Below are 24,608 nucleotides of genomic sequence, written 5' to 3' on the forward strand. Positions count from 1 at the left end.
TGTGCGCACGGGCCTGACGGTGTGTGTGTGGGGAGGCATCTCGGAGTGCATCTTTTAGACCTGGTGCGGCGCCTTGTGACTCAGCCTAGCCCACCCATTGGTGGGCTGGGATTGACTCGCGACCGCCGCATTTGGCTTGACGCATGGCCGTGATGCCTTCCGCGACACTTGTCAGTGCAACGTGCGCCATATTAACTTGATTTAGTTGGATCTATGTGTGAGATGGGGGAGTAATATTAGCGTCCGTATATAGTGTTTTTGTGGACAGGGGGTATCCCAAAATGGGCTTTTGAACATGCACAGATCTCAAAACCCCCCCCTTCATAATTTTGGGAAGAGAGAATATGTTTAATTGGTTTAATGACCAATGGGCATTATATATTGAATTAGATCTATGATCAAAATTAAAATGAGATATATGCTTTGCAACAATATATTAATTATGTTTATGTATAATGTTCATGCTTAATGCATGTAAGGTGGCCAGTATATAAAGGATTAATACTAAATAACTTTAATAGTATTTAGATATTGATGTGAGGGTTACATTTTTTATTCGCCCATAAGTGTCTGGTGGTTGCATTCATTCGTATTATTGTATGTTTGAAGGTGAAACTTGTATTTTGTTCACTGCGCTGGGTATGGCACTTTTGCCATTGTTTTTGATCTACAGTAAGTGTTAGTCTGCACACGCGTCGGGCATGTTGCTGTGGGAGACATTGCGGGGTGTGGCTTGGACCTGACGCTGCGGTCAAGTGATTCGGCCTCCTTCACGTCATGGTGGGCGGGGTTTCGACTCCGTGCCGCGGCGTCTAGTGGGCTGCACGGCTGCGATGTCAGCGCGACGTGCACTAATCCGACCGATGTAGTTGGATAGATGTCTAGTCACAGCTGTGTTAGGTGTATGGGCAACTAAGCCCGACGTGGCGGTCATGTGACTTAGCCTCCTCCACGTAATGGTGGGCGGGGTTTGGGACTCCCTGCCGCGGTGTTGGGTGGGCTGTATGGTCATGGTAGCTTTCTTGGGCATTTGTCAGCGTGACTTGCATCAATCGGACTTGATATAGCATGATGGATGTCTATTTGCACGAAATATGTGATTCATATAAACATTTGGGCTATTCAAAAGGGGCGGGACTTAACAGGACCTGGATATGCCCACATCCTGGTAATCTGCCCTTTAATAGGGTAAGTAGTTCAACATAAAGTATGGGGATGGTGGTATACCACGCCTTTTTCCTCCCCTTCTTTTTACCTATTGGTATAGCGATTTTTATGCTCCTCCTCCACTTTACTATATCTAGTTCCTGCTCCCATTTGACCTATTACTATCTCGATCAGCGTACTTTTTTCTGTTATACAACCACTGATTGGTTGTTGTGCACTATAAAACCTTGCTCTATGTGGTGTGTGGCCACCCCAGAAGAATGCGTGTTTCCGAAATGTGCGTTGCGGCTGGTACCATCACCCCCGGGAAGTAAGGTTAATCTGCACGAATCCATTGCTATGTATATACTAGTTAGCTATACGCTGCTTTTTTAGTAAACTATGTTCTATATGGGGTTTAAGATACCCAGCATATGTATGTATAGCATTTTTTGGACATTCAAAACATGTGCAGCCTCCTCATAGAGTTTATGTAGGCTATGGTGCCATTTTTCTGTGGTTTCCCACTTGAGTCTTGTCTTTTTTTTTACTTGTTTCTATGTGTACTACTTTAATATAATTCATATGTCTTTGTTTGCATAGCAGGTTTCTGTGTACATTTTTTCTCTCGGATGTTATTGCTCTGTACGAAACCATTTAGAATGTCTATAATGAGATTTGGCACTCTTTTTCTTGAAGGTTATAAATGCTGGTTTAAGTGCCTGATGAGTTTGACTACAATTTACCTGTGCTTTTCCCATTTTAGCTGCTATGGATGAAAAATCTGAGGAGCCTCAAGACATCATTAGAATCTGTACAGAGAAGCTCTCTGCGGAGGAAGTGTCGCAGTTGGTGGTTTCGCCCAGTTGCGGTGCGGTGTCCATTTTTGTAGGTAGGTAGATGGCAAAAAATTAAAGCGAACCTGTCATCTGAATCACGCCGCCCAGGATCAGTAAGCATGATTTGAACACCGCCTGAATTATTGCGTTATACACACACAAAGGGGGAGGCTCGTATAGGTGAGCGGAGAAGATTCATGCTGCCTGAATATGGGTCATCCAGCAGGGATCAGCGGACAGGTTCCCTAAAGTGTTCATGGGTGGACGTACCCTTGGAATATTGGTTGGACCGTACACCGTTCTGTGCACATGCTCTTCCAGGAGACTTCTGCTTGCTGAATTGTGTGGTTCTGAACAGTTTTTCAATGATTTGTGAGGTCTCACTACCCTCCGGATGTAACATAGCAAGAAGAAAAAATTAAAATCGATTCATGTTAAATCAGGGGTGAACAACCTGCTGCCCGGGGCGACATTCGGCCTGCGACGGTGTTCAGTGTGGCCCCCAACCCTATGGACAGAAAAATGGTTGACTGACAGATTAACAATATGTGGGCCGCCACACACGCAAGAGTAGTGGCGGCAGCTGAGGAGCAGGGATGGCAAGTACTAATGGTGCCCAGAGTAGACTTCTCTGGATGCTTCATGCAACAGGAAAACGGGGTCTCTAAACCAGTTTGGTTCGAGAAAGTAGTATGTGAATTAGACAGGTGAACTTCTGTGTTTGTGGCTCGCTCCACTGTAGTTTATAGGAGCTCCGAAACGTTAGGCAGTCACACACAACGTATAAAAATCGCTCCGTTTTTCACGGCCGAGAATCACACAAATGTTTCGTGAATCATATGTCATCCGTGTGCAATGCGAGGATGCGATTCTTCTCACATCTAATCATCCTCGTGACATCTGTATGGTGAGATTTTCTCCCCGGCTTGCAATATAGACATATAATGGATCCCAATGACAGGTTAAAATAGTTAACCGATATTTGAGCACCAATGAAAAATAGAATATTTCAATATAATCAAAAAATCAGATAAATGAATTTTTATCTAACACCAGTGCTCATAAAAAAGGTGAAATCCACCCAGAAGACAGAAAAACCCAAGAACATCCAAAAGGAAGACAAAGTATATAATCCAAATTTGTTTATTATTATACAATAAAGAATAACTAATAAAAATAATGGCAATGGGAGAATACCCAACACACTGTGCCTGTATAATACCGGCCTTATAGCAAAATCTCTGAATATACAATAAATATATGAAACAAATAAGCAGGCATACAAGGTAATTAATACACTCACTGGCCACTTTATTAGGTACACCATGCTAGTAACGGGTTGGACCCCCTTTTGCCTTCAGAACTGCCTCATTTCTTCGTGGCAGAGATTCAACAAGGTGCTGGAAGCATTCCTCAGAGATTTTGGACCATATTGACATGATGGCATCACACAGTTGGCGCAGATTTGTCGGCTGCACATCCCTGATGCGAATCTCCCGTTCCACCACATCCCAAAGATGCTCTATTGGATTGAGATCTGGTGACTGAGGAGGCCATTTGAGTACAGTAAACTCATTGTCATGTTCAAGAAACCAATCTGAGATGATTCGAGCTTTATGACATGGCGCATTATCCTGCTGAAAGTAGCCATCAGATGTTGGGTACATTGTGGTCATAAAGGGATGGACATGGTCAGCAACAATACTCAGGTAGGCTGTGGCGTTGCAACCATGCTTTCATGTTGTTTACGCCAAATTCTGACCCTACCATCCGAATGTCGCAGCAGAAATCGAGACTCATCAGACCAGGCAACGTTTTGCCAATCTTCTACTGTCCAATTTCGATGAGCTTGTGCAAATTGTAGCCTCAGTTTCCTGTTCTTAGCTGAGAGGAGTGGTACCCAGTGTGGTCTTCTGCTGCTGTAGCCCATCTGCCTCAAAGTTCGACGCACTGTGCGTTCAGAGATGCTCTTCTGCCTACCTTGGTTGTAACGGGTGGCAATTTGAGTCACTGTTGCCTTTCTATCAGCTCGAACCAGTCTGCCCATTCTCCTCTGACCTCTGGCATCAACATGGCATTTCCGGCCACAGAACTGCCGCTCACTGGATTTTTTTTCTTTTTCGGACCATTCTCTGTAAACCCTAGAGATGGTTGTGCGTGAAAATCCCAGTAGATCAGCAGTTTCTGAAATTCTCAGACCAGCCCTTCTGGCACCAACAATCATGCCACGTTCAAAGGCACTCAAATCACCTTTCTTCCCCATACTGATGCTCGGTTTGAACTGCAGGAGATTGTCTTGACCATGTCTACATGCCTAAATGCACTGAGTTGCCGCCATGTGATTGGCTGATTAGAAATTAAGTCTTAACACACAGTTGGACAGGTGTACCTAATAAAGTGGCCAGTGAGTGTATGTCTCAAAGGAATCAACAAATAGCAGACCCAAACATGTAAGTAAATCCATAAAAGTATTAGATATCCCACAAAAATGTGAAACACCAAAAAAATAATATATAAACCGCGCAACAATGTATAAATATATTTAAATATTAAAAAGTCACCAGATCATATGACTACATAAAAGTGCAAGTGCAATGTTCAAAAAAATTTTTCATTCATAATATAATATAGTATACACAGAAAAGTGCCAATGTCCATAAGTACATAAACATAATTCAGTAAAAAAATTCACTATAAAAAGCCACCCTACTAATAACTAGTAAGTAGAACAATCGTGATAAAGTGCATAAGAAAAATGGGACATAATATACTTATATAGGAAGCCCATACTTGGCAAATCATATGGGGATCAAAAAAATGGAAAAGTTGTACTGATAGTAAAAAGGGGACTATACCTTTAAATGCCGCCGGTATCAGATATTGCACAGCCCTGATGAGCGTTTCGGAATAAGAGTTCCTTCGTCAGGGGTTACTTCGTCTGACGAAGGAACTCTGATTGCGAAACGCACGTCGGGGCTGTGCAATATCTGATATTGACGGCATTTAAAGATATGGTCACCTTTTTACTATCAGTACAACTTTTCCATAGACTTGCATTGACGAGTCTCAGCAGAGAAACGCTGACAATCGCAGCATGCTTCGATTTCTTTTGCACGTATAAAACACGCGAGGAAAAAACTGATTCTGCGAGCTGACCCATAAATTAACATTGGGACGAGTGCTATGCAATTTTTTTTTTTTTTCTCGCATAGCACTCGTCCGTATTTCACGCTAGTGTTACTCCGGCCTTATAGAGAGCCGTGTGCTTGCACAACCTCTTCATTTTTAAGGCCTATTCAGAGCACTGTGCTCTGCTTTCTCTGGCAATCCTATAGACAGAGTAGAGGTTGACCATGAGCACCATCTCGTCATTCATTTCAGGTTCTGCTGAGCCTGGTACCCAAGCCAAATTCTCGGGGTCACTGGGGTGTAAGTGGTCAGACCTTCAGCGACAAGAAGTTATCCTCTAGAGCAGGAGTCTCAAACTTGGCTGGGTATATGCACCACACATAGAAAAAAAAATTAATATGAGGTGCCGCATTCTTTGCAGGACAGTGACATTTTTAGTCTTACAAATTTTTTTTTTTCTATATGCCTCTTGATCATTTTTTTTAACGTTGCCATGTTTAGTTTATTTTTTTAAATGGCATTCATCTTGAGCGTTAAGGTACGGTTTTATGGCTTGGGCCATTATGGATGTGGTGGCAACAAATGTGCACTATTTGTTATAAAAGGAAGATCTGAGTCACTAAATATAACAATATGCACTTTTATTTATAGATAGAAAAGCATTTTTTGCATTTACAATAAACACCATTTTAATAAAAGTTTTTTGAATATATGGGTACATAAAGCTTATGATCCATAAAGGTGCAAACGAGAGGAGTGGCCGAAGGCTGTGGTCAGGATAATGATATTAAAACAAAATACCAATTAAGTCAATTATTTGCATGATTTATCAGATAAAAACATGATGGAATGACAAATTAACTCATTAGTATATGATCCTGGGTTCAAAAATGTAGCAAAGAGAAATTGTCTAGACCCACTTGTTGCTAAGACGATCTAAGATCTGGTAACATGCATTTCATTTAGGTACCCAATGTGCTTGTAAATATAATGAAACAGTTATATAGTTAGACATTGTGTCGTTGCTCCTGACGCGCGTTTCGCGTGGATGTCGCTTCTTCAGGGGGCGTCTGTTTGGTTTATTTTAGTATATATACTTCCTGGTTGCCCTTCTTGTAGTAATGTTCCCTATCATGATCCCCATCTTGTAGTAACGCCTCATCTTGTAGAAATGTCCCCATCCTGGTCCTCATCTTGTAGTAATGTCCCATTATGGTCCCCTTGTAGTAATGTCCCCTTGTAGTAATGTGCCCATTCTTGTCTTGATCTTGAGGTAGTGACCCATTCTGGTCCCCATATTTTAGTAATGTCACCTATTGTGCTATTCTTCACATACACACACACATAATAGAGAAAAAAAACACGATTCTTCTCACCTGTCCGCCGTTCCCTCGGTGTTCTTTCTGCACATGCAGTCCGCAGGCACTGTAAACCTCTTGCTGATCGTGGCCCGGTACATGGGTCCACCAACGTCAGCTCTTTATTTCAATTGAATGTGGATCCTTGAAACAGTTTTATAGCATTTTTAGCTTTTATTTTTACAATTTTTTTTCTTCCAGTTGGCCACATATAGCAATATTGTCTTACAATTATTACCATGTAGTAATTCTGGCAAACATCTTGTAGTCATGCCACATTCTGGTCCCCATCTTGTAGTATTGTCCCCCAATCCTGATCTCCCTATCTCGTAGTAATGCCCCATCATTGTCCCCTTCGTGTAATAATGTGCTCATCTTCGTCTTGATCTTGTAGTAATGGCCCATTCTGGTTTGCATATTGTTGTAGTGTCCTTTATTGTGACATTCTTCACTTAGACATAAAAAAAAAAATTTCTTCTGGCCTGTTCTCTGTTCCCTTGGTGCCCTTTCTGCACATGCTGCCCGCAGGCACTGTAGACCGCCTTGATGATCGCAACCCGGTGCAGGGATCCGCCGACGTCACCGCTTCATTTCAGTTGAATGTGGGTCCTTAGATGCACATTCATTTGAAATGTATTGCAGCGAAGAGACAAGCTCTCTGCACAGCATTACCAATGCCAGCCAATCAGAGGCCAGCAGTTAACATCGGCATGCCGATGCATGGCAGTGATGTCATAAGCCGCGGCGCCCGGCATGCCGATGTCAGCTGTTGGCCTCTGGCTGGCAGCTGGAATTAGTATTGATGTGCAGAGAGCTTGTCTCAGCAGGCAATACATTTCAACGAATGTGCATCTAAGGACCCGCATTCAACTGAAATAAAGCACTGACTTCGGCAGACCCCTCGACCGGGACCTTTGAACGTTACGGGGTCTACAGTGCCTGCAGGCCGCATGAAGCAGCCTCGGGGTTCGCGTGTTTGTGACCGCTGCTCTAGAGTGACTATGGGTTAGTGACCAATCATGCGTATCGCAATTTTTTTTTCCCCTTATGTAATACTAAAGGCATAAACAAATGGGAAAAGTGCTGTAAGCTGTTCTATTGTTCAAGTGAGGCCGGGGTGCAGTACTTGGCCTCATTGCCATCTTATGGAGACCCTTCTACATGGGATCTGATGGAATGATTACAATGGAGCTGATCAGATTATAGAGATCAATATAACTTTGAATTGCGGTAGGAATTGATAGGATTTATGCAATAATTACCCAGATAGGGTTTGTCCATGATTAGATATAAGGGCATGCTCCATTCTCGTTATCGAAAATCAGCCACAGTACCAGACACAGCCCATGGGTAAGAGTGGCGCTGGTTCTGATGACAAGTAGACCTCATATGTTTTTTGTGATACTGGACAGTCCCTTTAAATCAACCCTTAGAGTAAATCCTGAGGAAATGAATAATTGGCATTTGTTATTGATGCCGCCTGTCACAGATGAGAATGAAGTATTACGGTACATTTTCTATCTGTGTTTTGTCGTTTTTTTTTTTTTCCTTTTTAGGGACGACAAGGAACAATTTTGAAGGAAAGAAAGTCGTGCACCTCGAGTATGAAGCGTATGTGCCCATGGCAGAAACGGAAATTAAGAAAATCCTGAGTGAGATCAGGCAGAAGTGGCCGTCTGTCCGGCACATGGCCGTATATCACAGACTCGGGTATATATTACTTTATTATTTAATACAACTTTACATTTTCTTATAAGCATCTGCCATTGGGTCTTGATTTAATTAAACCTCTTCATGACCAGGCATTTCTCTAGTCACCTTCCACGACAGCCACCTTGGAGGTTGTCTCCCTGCCCTAATAGGGGACAGGAACACAAAGAGGTTAAATAGCCCTCCCCTTCCTGCTACCTCAGTGTTTTTCCTGTCCCCTATCGGGGCATGAAGAGGTCACAAGGGGCTGCCATGGCCAGCAAGTGGAGCCCCTATGTACTCACCGAGCTGGGCAGCCGAGGTCGAGGGGTTCGCCTCTCCTCCATGGGCTGCACCCGTCTCCACTGTGGTGTGACTCGGGACTTATGCCGCCCCTCCCGCGCCCTCCGGGGTGAAGCGGGGCGGTATGGTGCCTGCCGGGGTCCTGTATAGCTCCCCGGCTTCCTCCTTCCTCCCAGCGCTGTATTGGAGCCGCGCGCGTCAGAGGGGGCAGGCAATCGACCGGAAGTAGCGGTGACGCGCACTTCCGTTTGCAGCCTCCGGTGTCCTGTGAGGGGGAAACGCGCGCCGGCACCCGGGGGACCCGGGAAATGAATCCAATGGTGGTGGGGGTCGAGCGGTATCCTCCCCAGGGACGGGGCAGGAGGGAGGAGCACCCAGCAAACGAACGCAGCCTCATCCTTAAAAAGGTGCAGCAGCTCCAGGTAAGCGCAGTGTGTCTGTGGTGTGTGCAGACATGGATGGTGAGAAGCCCTCAACTGCAGCATCTGCGGAGCCCAGCGTTCCCCCTCCTACAGTGAGTAGCAGGGCCAGTCCCTTGCCTGTCAAATAATTGGTGGCACAGGTCTGAGTAAGCCTTTTCTTCTTCTTGCAGGAAGACAAGGCCTCTGCCCCTAAAAACCCCCGCAAGTGTGGTATATGTGGTGCCAGGTTTCCTTCTGACTATAAAAAGAAGTTACGCCAACCTTGTACGCAGAATATTCTGCATAGCGAGCCACCCTCCCTGTTTGACAGCATAAAAACTCTCATTAGGCAGGAGGTTCAAACTTCCATAGCAGCCCAAACCCCGGTGGCTCAGGGCCCTGCCTCAAAAAACAGGATCGGAGAATATTTGGGAAAATGAGGGCTCCACGTCCGCCTCCAGTCATGAGGCAGAAAAATACTATTTCTCCTCGGAGGATATGGAGGAGTTAGTCTCCATGGTAAGAAATACCATGGGGTTGGAGGAGAAGGAGGTCAGGCTCTCAGTCCAGGATGAGATGTTTGGAGGGTTGAAACCCAGAGGTAGAAAGGGTTTCCCAGTTCATGAGGTTATACAGGACCTAATAGCTCAGGAGTGGTCCTCCCCCGAGAAGGCACTTACGGTGCCTTCTGAGCTAAAAAATCGGTTTCCCCTAGAAGGTGATAGTTCTATTTGGGAGATCCCTAAGATAGACGTCCAAGTGTCTAAGGTCACTAAGAAAACGTCCTTGCCCTTTGAGGATACTTCCCAATTGAAGGATCCGATGGATCGCAAAATAGAAAGCCACCTCGAAAAGTCCTGGGAAGCTTCTACGAACCTGCTCAAAGCAAATATTGCTTCCTCCTGCGTAGCCAGATCTTTGTTTTTCTGGCTACGTATGTTGGAAGACCACCTATTGGGGGGTACCCCAAGAGAGGAAATCTTAGACTCCCTGTCAATCCTCCAGAAGGCAACAGGTTATTTAGCTGATGCTTCAGGAGAAACTGTACGGGTGGCAGCAAGGTCCCTAGTCCTTTCAAACTCGGCCAGGAGAGCCTTGTGGCTGAAGTCGTGGGGGGGCGACATCACCTCCAAGACGAAACTCTGCGCCATCCCCTTCCAGGGGCACCACGTGTTCGGGCCTGTCCTGGATGATATCCTTGAGAAGGCTTCTGACAAGAATAAGTCACTGCCAGAACAGAAATCCACCAAAAGTCGTTTTTTTCGTCCCTCAAGAGAACAGACCTCTCAGAGGGCATTCAGAGGGCAGGGCAAGACTGGTCATTGGAGCTACCCGAAAGGGGGTAAAGGAAGAAGCATCCTTGTGCCCCAGCAGCAGCAGCCCCCGGAGAAGCAGTGACTCCCGGGTCGGGGGTCGACTCACACAGTTTCTTGCCCAATGGCAGGCCACGACCTCGAACTGGTGGGTCCTGCACACTATACAATTTGGGCTGAAACTAGAGTTCAAGCATCCCCCCCCCCGCTTGCCCTAAGAATTACCCCGGCACAGTCCCCAAGCCTGCAAAAAGTCCTGTTGCTTCAGATAGAAGAACTTCTACGGGAAGGAGTGGTCTCGTATGTACCTCCACAAGAGGCGGGCAGAGGATATTACTCTCGCCTGTTCCTGATAAAGAAACCCTCAGGAAAGCACAGGCTCATAATAAACCTAAAGCCCTTGAACCACTTCATCAAGTACCGAAGGTTTAAGATGGAGTCAGTGAAATCAGCGATCCCTCTTATTGGACGAGGCTGGCAGATGGCTACAATAGATCTAAGGGACGCGTATTATCACGTTCCCATTCATCCAGACCACCGGATGTTCCTGAGGTTCGCGATCTCCCACGACCGAGGAATCAGCCACCTCCAGTTCAATGCCCTCCCGTTCTGGGTATCCCCAGCACCAAGGGTGTTCACGAAGATCATGAAGGAAGCAGTCATCTCCATTCGGCTTCAGGGGGATATGCATTGTGCTGTATCTAGACGATCTGCTGATCGTCGCCCCATCGGTAACCCGGCTGAACCAGGACGTATCAAGAACCCTACAGATACTCGAAACCCCAGGGTGGATACCGAATCTCCAGAAGTCTGCCCTCTATCCTTCCCCGAGGAAAAAATTCCTGGGGATCCTCTTGGATTCAGAGAAGAGGACGTCCTTTCTTCCCGAAGATCATCAAAAAGATCTTCGGCAGAGAATAATCCGGTTCAGAGACCAAAGGGCACAGACGCTGAGGGACGCCATGTCCATCCTGGGTTCCTTGACAGCGTGCATTCAGGCGGTATCTTGGGCACAAACTCATACGCGAGTCCTCCAGTCATACGTCCTGATAAATGCGAGGAAGTACCCAAACAACCTATCAAAAAGGGTTCCACTTCCAGGACATGTAAAATCGACCCTCTGGTGGTGGTTGAGCTACCGAAACCTGAGGCGAGGAGTAAGCTGGGATCAGCTTCCTCTAAGAACATTATGTACCGATGCCAGTCTGAGAGCCTGGGGAGCCGTGGTCGAGGATTCATACTTCCTGGGGCAGTGGCCCCAGAACATAAGATACGGATCTTCGAACCTAAGGGAGTTGACGGTGGTGGAAGAGTCACTGAAGGCCGCATCAACCCTTGTCAAGAACTATCATGTTCGGATATGCTCCGACAACATGACACCAAGGGGGCACAAGGTACGCCAGTCTAAAGAAGATAGCAGCAAGGATCTTCCTCTGGCAGAGAAGCACCTGTTATCCATTTCTGCGGTACACTTGAAGGGGTCGGAAAACATCCAGGCAGACTTCCTGAGCAGGAAGGACGTCCATCCAGGAGAATGGTGTCTAAACCAAGAGGTTTTCCAGGCTCTAGCCTCGAGATGGAGAGACCCAGAGGTCGACCTGTTCGCGAATGCGCATAATGCAAAAGCAGTGACCTATTTCTCCCTCAGTCCCACGTACGGAGCCCAGGGGACGGATGCATTTGCCCATCCATGGGTCTTCAGACTGGCCTACGCCTTTCCACCAATCCCGATGCTGGCAAAAACGTTACAAAAGATCAGAGCGGACGGGGTCACGACAATCCTGGTGGCTCCCATGTGGCCAGGACGAAGCTGGTACAGCAGCGGTCTGTTGGACATGGCCCAGGAAGGTCCCTTGCTTCTACCCCAGAAGACTGACCTCCTTTTTCAGGGTCCATTACTACACCCGAACCCAACCAAGTTATGTCTAGCAGCTTGGTTATTGAGGCCGACATTCTGAGGGCCAAAGGGTTGTCGGATGAGGTCGGACCCGTCAAAAAACTAGAAAGCCGGTAACAAATGCAATTTACAGCAAAGTATGGAAACAATTTTCCTCCTGGTGTCTTCCGGGGGCCCCTGACCCCACCCACCCAAATATTGCCCAAATACTAGACTTCCTGCAGAAAGGGTTAGATGTAGGGCTTACTCCAAGTACGTTGAAAGTACAGGTATCTGCCCTTAGTTCTTTTTTTTTGACCAAGACCTAGCCAAACTCCGCTGGGTCAAGCGGTTCATGACAGCGGCAGGCAGAATTCGCCCTTCGCTCCCTAACTGGGTTGCTCCCTGGGATCTTAATTTAGTACTCAATAGCCTAACACAGGCCACGTTTGAGCCCCTGTCAGAAATCCCATTAAAAGTTCTCACACTTAAAACGGTGTTTCTGGTGGCAATCACATCGGCTAGACGGGTGGGGGAGCTACAGGCCCTTTCGGTACAGGAACCTTACCTCCTACTCAATTCAGACAGTATAGTACTGCATCTAGACCCCTCCTTTATGCCCAAAGTGGTGTCAGACTTTCATAGAAGTCAAGATATCGTGTTGCCCTCATTTTGCCCAAATCCTTCTAATCCGAAGGAATGAAAATTTCATACCTTGGATGTCCGCAGGGTAGTTCTCCGCTACCTCGAGGCAACCAAGGATTGGAGAATCGATCAGAACCTGTTCCTTCAGTATTCAGGAAGAAATTAGGGGAAGAAAGCGGCAAAGAACACGATAGCAGGTTGGATCAAGCAGTCCATCTCCCTGGCATCTTCAAGACATCTCTCTCCTCCCGGATCGTTAAAAGCCCACGCCACTCGATCAGTCGCTACGTCCTGGGCAGCAAGAGGAAGTACGTCTTCGGAGCAGATATGCAGAGCGGCCACCTGGTCCTCTGTGCACACCTTTACCAGACACTCTAGACTGAATTTCAATAGGGATCTGACGTTCAGCAGACGCGTCTTGCAAGCCGTAGTCCCTCCCTAAAAAATTAACGTTGGCATGACTCCAAGGTGGCTGTCGTGGAAGGTGACTAGAGAAAATAGAATTAGACTTACCGGTAATTCGGTTTCTAGGAACCTTCCACGACAGCACTAATTTTCCCACCCTATATAATATCTGATGATTCCTGCTCTACTGGCGGTAACTACTCATGCTAGTACATTCAGAAAAAACACTGAGGTAGCAGGAAGGGGAGGGTTATTTAACCTCTTTGTGTTCCTGTACCCTATTAGGGCGGGGAAACAACCTCCAAGGTGGCTGTCGTGGAAGGTTCCTAGAAACCGAATTACTGTTAAGTCTAATTCTATTTTTTTTTTTTTTTTTTGCACCTTTTGATTTCTTTGACTTGACTTTCATAGCCATAGCTTTTTTATTCCTCCATTGACATAGCCGTATGAAGGCTTTTTTTTTTTTTCCTTTTTTTTTTTTTGCAGAATAGGCCGTAGTCATTCTATCATGCAGTGTACTGGAAACCTGTAAGTGAAAATCCAAGTGCAGTGACAAGAGTGCAAAAAAAACACAAATCCTTTTTTTTTTCCCTGTTTATTATGTGATCAAAATGACCTGGAACATGAGTCTGTCAGTAGTATACAGAGATGCCAAATGTATTTTTTTTTTTTTTTTTACTTTATTTTAGTGGCTAAGGCTAGTTTCCCACTAGCGTTTATTCCATTCCATGTATTCCTTCGTTGCTAAGCCCCGCCCCCTGCCAGCTCCCTGCCCGCCCCATCCGGTCATCGCCGCCTACTATCGCACATGGGCGCATGCGATCTGCGCACCCTATCTTTAGCATAGAGTGCGCTGGCAGTGCGCTAGTAGGATTTTAGCATGCGCTGCGCACTTTTGAAGGTGCGCCCGTGTGCGCCGAGCGCAGCATGTTGCATTTTGGCGCGCTCGGCGCACCTTCAAAAGTGTGCAGCGCACGTTTAAATCCTACTAGCGCATGGCCAGCGCACGATCTGCGCACCCTATGCTAAAGATAGGGTGCGCAGATCGCACGCGTCCATGTGCGATAGTAGGTGGCGATGACCGGATCAGGCGGGCAGGGAGCCGGCAGGGGGCGGGGCTTAGTGGCGCCGTGCGCTGCATGGAATAAACGCTAGTGTGAAACTAGCCTAAAAAAAACTGGTTTGTATTGCTATTTTCTGAGAGTCGTTTTTTTTTTTTTTTTTTTTTTTTTTTCCATTGATGGCCCTTTTATGAATCTTGGTTTTTGCGTGCTAACATTTTGGGATGCATACTTTAACTTTTAAGGACATCATACTTAGAAATATGCTTATTTTTTTTATTTACTGGTTCAGGGGTAATTAGGCATATATATAAAATGGAGACCAGGATCAGAGCTGTCTTCTGTTGCCAAGATTAAATCATGAATGGTGTCTTTTTGATTGCTTCAATGAGCATTTGTTTAGAAATAAAAGATTATTAAAACACAAAGTTTACACAATGTGTTTCGCCTGCTTACAGCCTTCATCAGGTGTATAATAAATATATACTTATCCAACTATATATCCTCCACCACCAGGAAGTAAGTGGAATGGAAAGAGAGGGGGAGAGGGCAGGGAAGGAAAAAGTTTAAGCCTGGATATATGTAACCATTTTCTGTGTACTTTGTTTACAACCATATTCACACTGTGACATCCTAACCCTGATCTTGTTTTACACTTTTCTGCCACAAGGAGAGATTAAATTACTAAAAGAACATCTGTTAAATATATAGTGCGTATGAAAATGCAATAACACTATACTAAATATAAAAACAAAAAGTGGGGAAAAAAAATCTAAAATGTATGCATATTATAAATACATTTTCTTAATTAAAAATGTATAGAGCACTGAATTAATAAATCCTTAAATAAATAAATCCAGAAGGATTTATTCAGCACTCTGCCTTTTTTTTTAAAATATGCCTGTATTTAAACCTTTTTCCTTCCCTGCCCTCTCCCCCTACTTTTTCCATTCCTCTCACTTCCTGGTGGTGGAGGATAAAAGGTTGTTAGATAAGTATGTTTTCCAGGACGTCCCTCGCCTCCTTGCAGGGACAGGAAGAGCAAGCACACAAGAGGTTAAAAACAGTCTCCACCCCCATTCCCTCAGTGTTTCTTCCTGTCCCTGCACGGTGAGACGCACAAGAGGAGTCGGCTTACCGGAGGGGTCCAGGGGGATCGGGCGGCCCTGCCAATCCTTCCTCCTCTGAAGCGGCCCTGGTGCTGAAACCCTCCTGGGTGGGGGTCCCTCAGCCACAGAGACCAGGGGAGGGACGAGCCCCCTGGGTAGAGCTGCTTCCTCCCGCAGCGGAGGCTCTCAGCTCCGACGCCGGCAGCAGCGCAGGGACTGGAAGTCGCGTGCAGAGAGACCGCGACACACTTCCGGTGACGTCAGAGCGCCGGAAATACCAGCTGCCGGCAGGTGCTCTGAAGGAGCAGAGCGTGGCATCAGCGAGACAGGCAGCACCCGCCTGTCCTGACCTCACAGAGGCTCACAGCAAGGATGGAGAACCAGGGCAGAATCGACCCTGACGGGGTAAGTGCGCATAGCGCAGACCAACCGACCGAGACCCGGACTGCCCAGATCAGAGCTTGACTGTCCCTCTCTTGCACTATGCAGGAAAAGGCACAACCGACAGCGCCCACTCCCACGACCAAGTAGGCGGAGAAAGACCCAGGGAAGCCCAATAAGTGTCCCATATGCAGGGTTAAGCTCCCCAGCAAGCACAAGAAGTTGCTGTGTGACACCTGTACGGCCAAAGTAATGAAGGGCGAACAGCCGTCCCTCCTATCGGAGATGAGATCGCTGATTCGAGAGGAGGTCCAGGCTTCCATGGCCACCCTGTGCCAGCCCCAGCCAGTCCAGGCCCCAGTGCTAAGCGAACCAGACAGGAGATGGAGCCTAGTTCAGAGGAAGGTTCCTACTCCTCGGAGTCGGATCAGGAAGAAGGCGAGCTGGGCACTAGCGAACCGGAGTATGGGAAAAGATACCTCTTTTCCTCGGATGATACAGACAATCTAGTGCAGGCGGTCAGAGACACAATGCAGATTGAGGAGGTCCAGAAGCCTCAGTCCAGAGAGGACATGATGTTCGGGGGGCCTTAGGGCGCAGAGGAAAGTATTATTCCCAGTGAACGACCATGTGCGAGCTATGATCCTGAAGGAATGGGAGGAGTCAGAAAAGCGTCTCATGATATCTCGGGACTTTAAGAGACTTCTCCCCTTCGACCCCGAGGACATTAAAGAATGGGAGCTAGTTCCCAAAATTGATGGAGAAGTGGGCAGCAACTAACAAAATGTTTTTTAACAGGGAAAAATGCAAAGTACTACATCTGGGCAATAAAAATGAAAAAAGCATATACAGAATGGGAGGAATAGGCCTAAGCAACAGCACATGTGAAAAAGACTTGGGTATACTAATAGATCACAGACTGAATATGAGTCAACAATGTGATGCAGCAGCCAAATTGGCAAATGCAATTCTAGGATGTATTAACAGAAGCATACAGTCTAGATCACGTGAAGTCATTATTTCCCTCTACTCCTCTTTGGTCAGACCTCATCTGGATTATTGTGTCCAGTTTTGGGCACCACATTTTAAAAAAGACATCAACAAACTGGAGCAAGTTCAGAAAAGAGCAACCAGAATGGTGACCGGTCTGCAAACCCTGTCTTATGAGGAAAGGTTGCAGGATTTGGGATTGTTTAGTTTGCAAAAGAGAAGACTGAGAGGAGACTTAATAGCTGTCTACAAATATCTAAAGGGCTGTCACATTGTAGAAGGATCAACTTTATTCTCATTTGCACAAGGAAAGACTAGAAGCAATGGGATGAAACTGAATGGGAGGAGACACAGATTAGATATTAGATAAAACTTTTTGACTGTTAGAGTGATCAATGAGTGGAACAATCTGCCACGAGAAGTGGTGAGTTCTCCTTCAATGGAAGTCTTCAAACAGAGGCTGGACAGACATCTGACTGGAATGATTTAGCGAATCCTGCTTTGAGCAGGGGGTTGGACCAGATGGCCCAGGAGGTCCCTTCCAACTCTACGATTCTATGATTCTATGTCCCTGTGGCAAAAGTGGCCAAGAAAACAACGATCCCCTTTGAGGACACGTCTAGTCTGAGGGACCCCATGGATAGGAAGGCGGATAACCTACTAAGGCGGGCCTGGGAAACATCAGCAGCCTTAATTAAAACAAACATAGCAGCTACTTCGGTAGCAAGGTCTATGTGTTTATGGTTGGGGCAGTTAGAGGAACACTTAACTAATAAAACCCCAAGGGAGGAAATTATAGATTCACTTCCAATCATGAAATCAGCCACAGTCTTCCTAGCTGATGCATCGGCAGAATCTGTTAGAATTTCTGCCCGGAATGGCTCTTTGTCAAATTCGGCACGCAGAGCCATCTGGTTAAAGACATGGACGGGTGACGAAGCCTCTAAAAACAAGCTCTGTGCCCTTCCCTTCTCTGGGTTAAGTCTTTGGCCCAGCATTAGATGATATATTAGAAAAAGCATCTGATGTAAAGAAAGGGTTCCCAGAGGAAAAGAAACCTAGGGACCAGCCCTTTCGTAGACCCGGGGGATATAGAAGACAGCAGTACTATAGATACCAGGGGAGCTCTCAGAGGAGTTCCTACGGTAGCACCCACTCTAGAGCTGGAAGATCTAGAGCCCACCCTTCTGGATCTCGTACTAGATCCAGAAGAACATGACTATACCAACATAGGGGGTCGACTCAGAGAATTCAGTTCCCAGTGGTCTCAGATCACAAAAAATCAGTGGGAACTGAGAACAATAGCAGAGGGTTACCAAATAGAATTTTCATCCCCTCCCCCCGAAAGGTCCATTTCTCCCTGCAGAATAAAAAACGACTCCCAGATGTGGGTCGACGTGACAGAACTGGCAAACTCAGGTGTGATAATTCCAGTTCCCCGGGCAGAAATTGGGGCAGGCCACTATTCGTCCCTATTTGCCATCCGGAGAATCCCGAACCATTATAAATCTGAAACCCTTAAATTCCTGGGTCACGTACAAAAAATTCCGAATGGAGTCAGTCAGATCCACAGTCCATCTGATAGACAAGGATGTCCTGATGTGTACCCTGGACCTGAAAAGTGCCTACTATCAGGTACCAATTCACCCAATGTCACAGAGATTCCTGAGGTTTGCAGCAAGACTTCAGAATCGGACCTGCCACTTTCAATTTCAGTGTCTTCCGTTTGTTCTGGCCTCGGCGCCTCGAGTCTTTACGAAGCTAATTGCGGAACTGGTGGCGTTCCTAAGAAATCAGGGAATAATCATCATTCCATACCTAGACTTCTTCCTCCTGGTGGCGAGATCAACAGAGGAACTGCGGCGACACAAGGAGAAGACAATAGAGGTTCTAGAGTTCCTGGGCTGGATCATAAACAAAGAAAAATCAGACCTAGCACCAGAAAGAAGAAAAAAATTTTTGGGAGTACTACTGGACTCTAGAAGCAGAACTTCTTTCTTACCACCAGAAAAACAGACAAAGATACGGGACAGCATGAAGGAACTTCAAAAAGGCCGTGTTTCCATCAGCGTAGCAATGCGCGCTCTGGGCCTCATGACATCCTGCATCCCTTGTGTCCGATGGGCACAGTTCCATGCGAGAACCCTTCAAAAAGAAGTACTTGCCGCCTGGGATCATCACCAGACCTCCCTAGACAAGAAAATGGCCTTGTCTCCAGCAGTAAAAAGATCCCTGGTGTGGTGGATGCAGCGACAAAACCTAAGGAAAGGTGTCCCCTGGATCACCTCCCCATGTGTCATAATCACTACAGATGCCAGCAAATGGGGCTGGGGGGCTCATCTAGAAGGCAGGATTCTTCAGGGTGAATGGCCGGCAAACATGCGGTCCACTTCCTCCAACTACATGGAACTTTACGCCACATGGGAGGCCCTAAGAAGAAATCAGGACCGACTAAATAACCAACACGTCAAGATTCTATCGGTCAATGTGACAGCGGTATCCTTCCTACAGCATCAAGGAGGAACAAGGCATTGGGTACTCCAGGACCTGGCAAAAAAGATTTTATTTCCTGGGCAGAAAATACGGTTCTGTCAGTAACAGCCGTCCATCTCGAAGGATCACAAATTACAGTGGCAGATTATTTAAGCAGGCAGAAGATCTGTCCCACGGAGTGGGAGCTGAACACAGAGATCTTCCAGAACTTATGCCAGCGCTGGGGAAGACCGCAGATAGACCTCTTCGCAACCAGAAAGAATACCAAGACGTACAGGTTTTTCTCTCTGAATCCGCTGGACAATCCAGAGGGGGTAGACGCCCTAAGCCAGAAGTGGGGGAAGACTCTGTCATACGCATTTCCCCCGAAAGCTCTCATTCCAGCCATCCTCAGGAAGATTCAGGAGGATCAGGCAAGAGTGCTGCTGATAGCACCTTATTGGCCGAAAAGGAGCTGGTTTCCACTCCTGGGGATTATGGCAGAAGATCGACCTCTTCTGCTGCCACAGTGGGAAGACATCATTCACCAGGGGCTGGTTCTTCACCAAGATCCAGGAAGACTTCACCTGTCTGCCTGGGTCCTGAACGGCAGATCCTGAGGGCTCAAGGCCTGTCAGACTATTCAGGCCAGCAGAAAACCTGTAACTTCTGCGATATACCACAAAATTTGGATAAGATTCTGTCTAGATTGTGGCAGGCCCAGCTCAGCGGAAGGAAAACCAGACATCCCAAAGATACTAGATTTCCTTCAGGCAGGCTTTAATAAAGGACTTAGGCCTAGCACGCTGAAGGTCCAGATCTCGGCATTAAGCGCCTTTCTTGATTACCCCTTGGCCTCCCATCCCTGGGTAATAAGATTCATCAGGGCAATTCAGAGGCTACATCCCACAATCAGGAGGTCAGTCCCCCCATGGGATCTTAGTCTTGTCCTGCGGTCCCTTTGCTTAGATCCCTTTATCCAGAGCCAGGAGATGCCCATCTCACATCGAACCATGAAGGTAGCATTCTTAGTGGCGATCACCACCGCGAAACGGATAAGTGAGATACAGGCACTATCTATCCGAGACCCATATCTCCGAATCTGGGAGGATCAAATAATCATGAGATTAGACCCCACCTTTTTCCCCAAAATTGTGTTAGTCCAAAACTTAAACCAGGAAATAATTTTGCCTTCCTTTTGTGAGAACCCCTCAAATGACAAAGAAAGGGCCCTGCACGAATTAGACGTATGCCAGGCAATTAATGATTACATCAAGGCCACGCAGGGTTGGAGACAGGACCATAACCTATGTCTACTCTTTGGGGGGAAAAACAAAGGGAGAAAAGCCTCAAAAGCCTCGATCGCGAGATGGATAACATCGCTAATCAGTTTAGCCTATGTCTCTCAGGTGGTTCCTCCCCCAGAAGGGTTAAAAGCTCACTGAACACGAGCATTATCAGTTTCCTTGGCAGAAAGGGCAGGGGCTTCAGTAAACCAAATCTGTAGGGCCGCAACCTGGTCCAGGTTGGACACATTCTGTAAGCATTACAAATTAGATGTATTCTCTAACCAACAGACTGCTTTCAGGTGAATGGTTCTCCAGGCAGTCATCCCACCCTAAGGGGATACTTTTGGTATTCTCCCTGGTGCTGTCAGGAAGGACGTCCTGGAGAATAGGCATTAGACCTACCGGTAATTATGCTTCCAGGAGTCCATCCTGACAGGACGGATAGTTCCCTTCCCGAAATAATTGTCATGTCGTAATATGATTCTGTAAATAAAGTGTTCAGTTGCATCATCCACGGTGTGGTACTTGGAAAAACACTGAGGGAATGGGGGTGGAGACTGTTTTTAACCTCTTGTGTGCTCTTCCTGTTCCTGCAAGGAGGCGAGGGACGTCCTCCCTGGTGCTGTCAGGATGGACTCCTGGAAACATAATTACCGGTAGGTCTAATGCCTATTTTTATTATACACCTGATGAAGGCTGTAACCAGTCGAAACGCATTGTGTAAATTGGTATTTTAATAATTTATTTTTAAATAAATGCTCATTGAAACAATCAAAAAGACACTTTTTAAAAAAAAATTTTTATTCAATCGTGTCAACAGAAGACAGCGCTGATCCTGGTCTCCATTTCTGAATATATATTCTTATATAAACATAGTACTGATGTCTATTGAGCCGAGACTCATGCACAGCTCGAGTGCTAAGATGTCAGCAATGGAATATTTTGCCTGTTCCATGACTGCTATAGTAACATGTTCACACCCGGCGATTGTGTTTTAAGGATGGGGCTAATGGAGCAATTTTTGCCCCTAACAGATACCCAACCAGTATCACATTTTATATTAAATAGATGGCACCATTTAAGTGATTACAATCAGGATGGGGTGCGGTGGGTGGTGGAACATTTGCGCCTTGCATCTGACAGGTGTGGGATGGACTCACCTGTACCAATGCATCCTATGTCATGAGGTGGTTAATAATGGAAAGTATAACACCGTGATAGATTTGTTATGATGGTCCGTGTCACGTCAGGCTGGATTGCTGTTTGAATAATCACTTCTCCCAAGACTCTAGTCTCAACTGTCAGAACAACTGCATCGTAAACACACATATCGATATACTGATATGAGAAGGATTACATTTTCCTTTCGCTGATTGAATGCGCAGGCCTGAGACTGGAGAAAAAAAAATCCTTTTTGCTGAGTGTGAAGATTTATTTCTTCCCATGCTACAGCCTTGCACCCACAGCTCACTGAGGTGTGTGCTTACTATTGTAAACACTTGGGTGTATGCTATTGTTCTGACAGTTGAGACACAGGTCTCAGTAGCTGTGTTTCTTCAGACTGCAGCCCCCCGACACTTGACTAGGAAAGACTGCAGTTTGATTTACGTGTTGGGGACCATTTTATTACATTCTTGGATAACCATTGTAAGCTGTATAAAATAAAATTAGTCTTGTTGCCCATGGCAACCATTCACATACAGTGCCGCTATCATTTCTTTCCGTTATCTTGAAAAAACAAAAGTTGGAATGTGGTTGTTATGGGCAACAAGAACTTGTTTCTTTTTTTTTTTTTTTTTTTTTAACTGCCTCACTTGTTTTCATTTTAGGTCATGCCTTCTTTTTCAAGGCCACATACACTTGTCAAGTTAGGCACAAAAATACATAATGTAGGTGGCAAAAGGCATATATACCATTTTTTTTGTTTGTTTTATTGAGCCATAATTCTGTATTTCTTAATAGATCTCACCATATGTGAGGTGCCACAATTTTACTTCTCATAGATGGCGGATGAAATCGGAGGCACACAATGTACTACAGAAGCGCATAGTAAGGCTGGAGATATACTAGTGAGCGCATCGGATGTGATATGCTAATGACCCTTGGCTCCTGCTGTGTTGTGAGCGTGAGCCGAGTGTCAGTGCTTTGTTGTTGTGAACACTTTTGACCTGACTTCTGAGTTTGGGCTCCCTCTGGTGGTTGCTGCAGGTAATGGAGCTGGTCGAGTTGACAGAAGTCAATCACCTGAAGAGGATGAGTGGAAGTCAGGTGTTACAGACTGGGAAGATTTAAGTGAGCAGGCTTCCCTCAGTTGCTGCTGGTGATTTGGTTTTCTACCTGTGCATTTTGAAGTCCGCTTGCCCCCTGCTTGGTCCTGCATCTTTCAGATAAGTTATTTGTTTGCTGGAATCTTTTGCATTTGATCCAGTTTTGCCTTTCTCTGCTTTCTTCTTTGCTGTGTGGGTACAGCATTGTTCCCTGCTGGGACCTTTGCTGGACCCCGTTCCATATGCCGCAGCTTATGTCAGTCTTTTCAGTATTGTTAGTCCCCTGTTATATCTGTATCTTTTGTTTTGCTTCCAGTTCACACCAGAATGCTGATCTAGTGGGGAGAGGTCGTGTGGCCTCAGTATTTTTGCATATCAGACGTGTTGGATTTTTCTTAGGCTGTGTTCACACACAGCGTTTTTTTAGCGGTTTTTACCCCGGTTTTCACTATAAAACCGCTATAAAACCGCTAAAAATAAGGTGCACAGTCATTTCTATGCATTTTGCACTTTTTGTGCACATTGATGCGTTTTTTGCCGCGAAAAAACCGCATCGCGGTAAAAACCGCAGCATGCACATTAATTTTGCGTTTTTTTCCGTGGTTTAGGCTTCTCCCATGCTTTTAGAAACCGCTGCGGTAAAAAACGCATCAAAAACGCTTCAAAACCGCGCAAAAAACGCACAAAAACCGCCGCGGAAAAATAGGTGCGGTTTCTGGGAAAGGGATTCAGGTTTTTGTGCAGAAATTTTCTGCAACGTGTGCACATACCCTTAGGGTTTTGTGCGTGATTGCAGACAGTATCTTTCCTGTCCTGTGCTATCTAGACAGTTTGGGCCCCATCATTTGCTTACTCTATTTTCTGCCTGTGTTTGTGTCTCATCTTGTCTCACTGGCAATATATGTTTGGGGGCTATCTATTCCTTTGGGGTTCTACTCTGGGGCAGGTTAGCTTTCCCCTTTCATGCTTTAGGCTTAGTTAATTCTTTCTGTGTCGAGGCGTCTAGGGCATCGTAGGTACGTCCCACAGCTAATTCTAGTTGTGTTGTTAGTTTTAGGGGTCTGCAATCCACTAAGGTACCGACCTTTCTGGTCATCTGGTTGCCTAGCTTATTCCCCTGTTATCCTCCTCGGTGGCCTCATCATAACACTTTGTGCTCCCATCCTCTCGCATGAGAGAATTGTAGCACAGCTGCAGAGGAGACGGAGAAACTAATGTTTGTATTTCCTTTATTGCCAACGTCCGAGATAATTGCACTGCACTCGGGTGATAACCGAGTGCAGTGTTATATTTCACACGCACCCATAGGCTTATATGGTCGCGTGCAATCCGCATATTGCGTGCATTTGCAGCATGCTGCGTTTTTTTCGTGTCCGAATGCAATCCAAACGGAGTAGGAAAAAGGCCACTAAGAACAAAAGCGTAGAATGAAATTGGTAAGAATGCAGACTGATTTTCATTGGATTGCATTTGTTTAATTTAATTGCAAGTGGGAGTGAGCCTTTAACGTCTCTGAATCTGCAGAATGCTTTGATTGTAGCTCGAGTAAAGCTATGTTCACAAGTTAGTTGCGTTTTTTCTGCATTTTTAATGCAAGTTTTAAGCTGCGCTTTACAGTACCAGCAAAGTCGATGAGATTTCAGAAATCTCATGCACACGTGTTTGTTTTTTCCTGACAGATTTGGAAAAAAATGCTGCATTTTTGCAAACTGCAGCCTGTCATTTCTTTCAGCATTTTGCAGCATTTTTTTCACCCATAGAAAGCAAAGCAAGAAATGCAGCTATCAGGTTTTGCTGGGTGTTTGGTGGAAGTTGCATCGTATTTTTCCCTCCACCCATGACAGCAGACCTAATGGAGGGATCCACCCAGTCAGCACACGAAACCTACGGAAAATAAAAGGGTGGTACCTCTCCCTCGCTTCAGTTGGGTTTCCT

At 45.9% G+C, this 24,608-nt stretch overlaps 1 protein-coding gene across 1 annotated transcript in view; it reads left to right on the forward strand.

Annotated features, from left to right (window-relative positions):
• The window catches only part of LOC141096678 (molybdopterin synthase catalytic subunit-like), a 56,274-nt gene that overhangs the window by 16,273 nt on the left and 15,393 nt on the right, over positions 1-24,608 (forward strand). The window contains exons 3-4 of the mRNA XM_073583394.1: positions 1,913-2,038; positions 8,029-8,182. Coding sequence (XP_073439495.1) covers positions 1,913-2,038; positions 8,029-8,182 — 280 coding nt within the window. The remainder of the gene's footprint in view (positions 1-1,912; positions 2,039-8,028; positions 8,183-24,608) is intronic.

The sequence above is a fragment of the Dendrobates tinctorius genome, unplaced genomic scaffold (genome assembly GCF_039654945.1).
Source record: "Dendrobates tinctorius isolate UK_male_01 unplaced genomic scaffold, ASM3965494v1 ptg000078l, whole genome shotgun sequence".
Lineage (NCBI taxonomy): Eukaryota > Metazoa > Chordata > Amphibia > Anura > Dendrobatidae > Dendrobates > Dendrobates tinctorius.